Here is a 5310-nt window from a genome sequence, read left to right on the forward strand (position 1 = left end):
AGGTCAGCTGCACATTTCTTGCCAACAATCATTAAATGTCCAAGGAGACTTTCATCATCATCTTCTGCAACAGAAATCTGGGAAATGTACTTCTTAGGTATCACCAGAAAATGTGTTGGTGCTTGCGGGGAAACGTCATGAAAAGCAAGGCACCGGTCATCCTCAAAAATGATTTTGGCTGGGATTTCTTTGCGGATGATCTTCCCGAAGATTGTGTCGCCGCCAGGCCGGGCGACCTGAGCCTTGGCGATCTCATCTGCCATCTCACCCTCCCGGGAGCCGCTGGGGAGGAAGGAGGAAGGCGCGGGCACGCAGACCAGCCTGCGCGGGGGCTGCCGCCGCGCCGGAAGTTGTATGTTTCATAGGTGCTGTACTGCACCCTGACTGGCTCATCTCTTCCTTACGACCCTTCTGAAAGGGGATGTCCAGTTGCCTACAGATGGGCTTTGGGTCTCCACTCCACACTTCCCCTCATTCACAATGATATGATTTTTTGTTCTGGGTCTTTGGTGCCTGAAACCTGATTCTATTGACACCTCATGATCACACAGGCTGGTCTACTTCTTCCATGTGGGATTTATTGCTTCTGAGCTAAATGGCCGCTTATGTATCTTCAAGCCTTTAAGACCCCAGATGCTATATCTTTTGATAGGCGGGTACCATCAGCTTTTTTCATGTGCTTATGTGCTCGCTTTGTCTGCAGCAATTGTGTTGGGAAGGTGAGCATCATGAAATGCCAGGTTAATAGAACAAAGTGTTCTTGTGTTGAGGGAGTACTTGAGGAGAGGCCCAGAATTTTAGGGGGTTTTTAATGTTAAGGTATAATTGGAGGCTACAGTCTTAGATCTTCACCAATAAGTGCTTCAAGTCCTCTTCATCTTCAGCAAGTTAGGTTGTGCCATCTGCAGATCTGACTTCCTGCATATCTGACTATCTGCATAGCAAGACTTCCTCCAATCTTACTGTCTCATTTTTCTTATCACAGCCTGGCTTCTTGGATGATTTGCTCAGCATACAAATTAATTAAGTGTCATGAACGGGTACAATGCTGGTGCACACCTATGCTGATTTTAAACCATGAAGTATTCCCTTGTTCTGTTCAAAGAACTGCCTGTTGGTCTATGTACAGGTTCCACAGGAACGCAATGAAGTGTTCTACAGGAATTCTCATTTTTTGCAATGCTATCCATAATTTGTTATGATCCACACGATCAAGTGTCTTAGTATAGTCAATAACATGCAATTAAACATCTTTCTTTTATTTTTTACTTTCAATCAAGTTCTAGCTGACACCAGCCATGATATCCATTTTTTCACTCCACTTTTAAACCTGTCTTGAATTTCTGGCAGTTTCCTGCTGATGTACTGCTACAGACATTTTTGAATTATTTTTAGCAAATCTTTATTTATTTGTGATATTAATGATATTGTTTGATAAATTCCACATCTGAATCACCTTTCTTTGGAATGTACAGGAGTGTGTCTCACTTACAATCAGTTGGCCAGATAAGTGTCTTCCAAATTTTTGCTATAGATGAGTGAGCACATTTACACTATATCGGTTTGTTGAAACATTTTACTTGGTGATCTGTCAATTTCTGAAAACTTGGTTTTTGCTAATGCCTTCAGTGCAGCTTTGACGTCTTCCTTTAATACCTTCAGTTCTTGATTCTATGCTACTTCTTGAAATGGTTGACATCAGCCAGTTCTTTTTGGCACAGTGATTCTTTTTTGAAATCATTTTATTGGGAGCTCTTAGAGATATTATAACAATCTATAATTCAATTAGATCAACCATAATTATACAATTGATGCCACCATAATTTTCAACACATTAGCTTTCCTCTTGAACTCTTTGACATCAGTCCCCTTTATCCCCTCCCTGCCTCATCCTGCCCCCCCAGGAACCCTTATTATTATATATTATTATTATTATTTGCCATATCTGACACCATCCAATGTAGCCATTCACCTATAATTCTGTTATTCATTTCCTCCAACTGGGGTTATACAGTGATCATTGCTGTCACTTCCCCCTCCCCACCTCTCTTTCTGTGCCCCCAGGGAATGATTTTTCCCATTACTATTTCTGAAGGGTTTATCTATCTTGGATTTTTTGTATCGAATGAACATAATTATACAAGTGAACATAGGTCTAAAAAGATTAATGAGGTAAAACTAAGACCATAATAGTAAGTGGAGGAAACATTAAAGAACTAGAAGATAGTTAAGCGTTTCATCAGTGTTATTCTGGTACAATGATTCTGATTCCTTCCATCATCTTTTGATGATTCCTCAGTCATTCAATACTTTGCCTATAGAATCCTTCAATATTTCAACTCAGAGCTCAAGTTTTTCCCTCGCTTTTCAACTTAAGAAATTCCTAGTATTTGCTTCTCTTCTGATTTTATCTCTTCTGATTATAATCTCTTCTGATTTTCTAACCCCAGGTCTTTGCAATTTCATTACAGTGGCTAGGCATACAAAATAAAGGTGATTTTCTTCAAGATTGGCATACCATTTAAAAACTAAATATGTGAGACCAAGATGTCAGCAATTACTCAGAAGCAAAGTAGAGATGATGAAGGGGCAGGGAAGCCAAAGTACTGGAATTGAAACCAACAGAGAAAATGTTGGCACATTGTGATTACTGAAACTAAAACACTCACACTCACTGCTATTGACTTGATTTCGACTCATAATGGGATAATGTCACTGAAAATTTTGTGTGAAAATTTTCATATGGGACTCCAACTTGCTATGTAAACTTTCACTGAAACCCCAATATTATATATACGTATATATATATTACAAAAACTGAATGTGAAACAAATATGTTTATGAAAGAAGCATGATTTTTGTAGAAAGGTACATCTGTCAGGCTTTGCCATCATTTAAAATGAATTCTAGAAGTTGGAGGTGGCAGCGAGAGAGAGGCAGCCGACTGTGACTGTGGGAGGCAGCCTCTGAGAGAACCCCGTGTATCATCTTCAAGTTTGACTCTCGCACTGTTTCCAAAAATGCTTACAGGCTCTTCCTAGCAGCCAACTGAGGAGTTCTACCACCGGCTGTCCAAGCGAACCGACATCTGGGGGATCAAGGATGAGGTTCTCCGGGGGCTGGACAGGGAGGAAGGGAAGGAAGGCAGGACAAACTGGCGGCACTCAATGATGACCTGCAGCTGAGGCTGGATAGGGACGCCCGGGGCAGGGGTGAACTGGTCACCCACTTGCTGACCAATGACAGACAGCTTGTCCTTCCTAAAGATCTCCACAGAGGGGCACCTGTACAATGGCTTCAATCTGATCACAGCTGATTTAAGCACAGTCAAGGGAGACATTATGTGTTTCCATGGAAACTGAGGGCAGCCTGAGCCCATAGTCCTCACTCCAGGCTCCTTATGGACTAAGCAATGCACTGCTGGACACGCCCTGGCGGACACTGAGCTTTGGGATGCGGCTCTTCCAGTAGGCTGGAGCAGAGCCAGACTCTGCCCAAGGACGCCCTCATCGCCCAGCTCCTCAGAGTGCCTAACACCGAGGAGGCACAACTGCCAGACTGGCCCTTGGGGACCAGGGCATCCTGACCAAGGATGCGGCGGGATGCATGCGCTGCCCAGACTACGGCACCAGAACCCACACCATCATCCTTGAGGATACAGACTGCCAGAGCACAGCATACTGGACAAGGACCCCACCCAATGGGAGACCAGTACTCACGAGTTCAGGCTATAGACCTAACCCCACCCCAAGGTGGGCCTGGCATAGACAGGACCCTCCATATCCACATTGCACAACCATGGGAGACTCAGACAGCATCCTGGGGATCAGAGCTTTGATCTGTGTAATTTCTGTGTCCACATCCAGCCTGGGGGGAGACCCGTGTCTGACACGAGGTCCCAGGAATGTTGTGCATATGTGAACATACATGGCGAGCCCCCAGACACATGCATATCACTCTCACAGTTCACAATTATACACACACACTTGTACACACAGGTACCCATGCTCACACAGGCATATACACACACAGACACGTGTTTACACAAGGCACATGTGCACACATACACACATATACCATACATTTACACATAGGGCATGCACACATATGTGTGCATACTTGTAGACATGATACACATTTGCAAATGCATACACTCACATGTAGATACACATATGGGCACAAATGATATATAAAAGGCACATTTGCACACACACATCCCACATACACTTATACACACAAGGCACACATGCCAACACACATCATACCCTCACACACCGTAAGCATGTATGCCTATATGTGGGCACACATGCACTCAGGTACAGGCACACACACACACACAAACTCATTGGCTTCCATGCATGAGCATGTACACACATGTTGATGAGGTTTAGAGGCCTGTCCCTCATCCCACATGTGCTGCCCAGTGGACCTTGGCTTTGTCAGGATGGCAGAAGACGACGTTTGTCAAAGGGTGGCACTTCCTCACAGCCTCTCTGGACACACCTATGACTCTGTTGATGACAACCTGCCCACTAAGAGAGGAGACAGGCCATGTGTGGTGCCAGGAAGACCCGAGAGAAGCCCATGCACAACCACAGCCTAGCCAGGCTGGGGGTGCCGGGGGTTCCGGTGGGCCTGTATTCTAGGTGGTCCCCTGTGTACTGGTCCTATATATGCTGGGCGGTGAGTTCTGTGTGCCTCAAACCCCCCTCCAGCCTCTCAGGTTCTTCCTGGTCCAAGTGGCAGTCAGGTCATGTATTCTGAGGTAGGCTTTTCTCACCAACTACCCAGGTGGCAGATGGTCTATACCATTCCCCTTGGCCAGCTGACCTGTATTGGCACCTGTATCTGACCTTCCTTCCAGTGGGTACTGAAACATGGGCTGCCGATAACAAAAGTTTGTTTGAGGTTGTGCCAAAAAAAAAAAAAGAATTCTTCCCCCATACCAGCTACATGGACAACTGTCCATCCCCCCAGAAGAATTTACTTTAGAGGACGGCACTGAAGCTGCAGCTAGGGGAGAGGGACATATCTGATCAGAGCACATGGGAGCAAATGAAGGGGGAGGAAGAGAGAGTGGAGCACATCCTGGCCCACCAGGCCTGGAGGATGATATCCCCTCTCAGAGCAGCCAATCCACAGAGTGGATCATATGGCTGATCCCACTAGGAGACACGCCGTCTCTTGCTGGCCCAGGGCCCCAAGGGGGACAACACTAGAGACTCAGTGTTGGGACTGGCTCAGACTGACCCCTCGACACCGAGGCAAACCACTAAAGTATGCGGCAGAGCAACCATGGGAGCAGAGCAG

The 5310-nt window shown here is 45.6% G+C and overlaps 1 protein-coding gene and 1 pseudogene across 1 annotated transcript; one reads left to right on the forward strand and one right to left on the reverse strand.

The window, feature by feature from the left end:
• Window positions 1-2: 2 nt before the first annotated feature.
• LOC101645461 (adenosine 5'-monophosphoramidase HINT1) lies at window positions 3-302 on the reverse strand (the record flags this gene model as incomplete). Its single annotated transcript, XM_004697699.2, has 1 exon — window positions 3-302. A coding segment is annotated over exon 1 (261 nt), but the record flags the coding sequence as incomplete, so codon positions are not given.
• A 2245-nt stretch (window positions 303-2547) lies between these two features.
• On the forward strand, window positions 2548-3734 carry LOC101645787 (annotated as a pseudogene).
• Window positions 3735-5310: the final 1576 nt, after the last annotated feature.

Source organism: Echinops telfairi, unplaced genomic scaffold (assembly GCF_000313985.2).
Source record: "Echinops telfairi isolate 266 unplaced genomic scaffold, ASM31398v2 ScPeMD7_1;HRSCAF=3_0, whole genome shotgun sequence".
Lineage (NCBI taxonomy): Eukaryota > Metazoa > Chordata > Mammalia > Afrosoricida > Tenrecidae > Echinops > Echinops telfairi.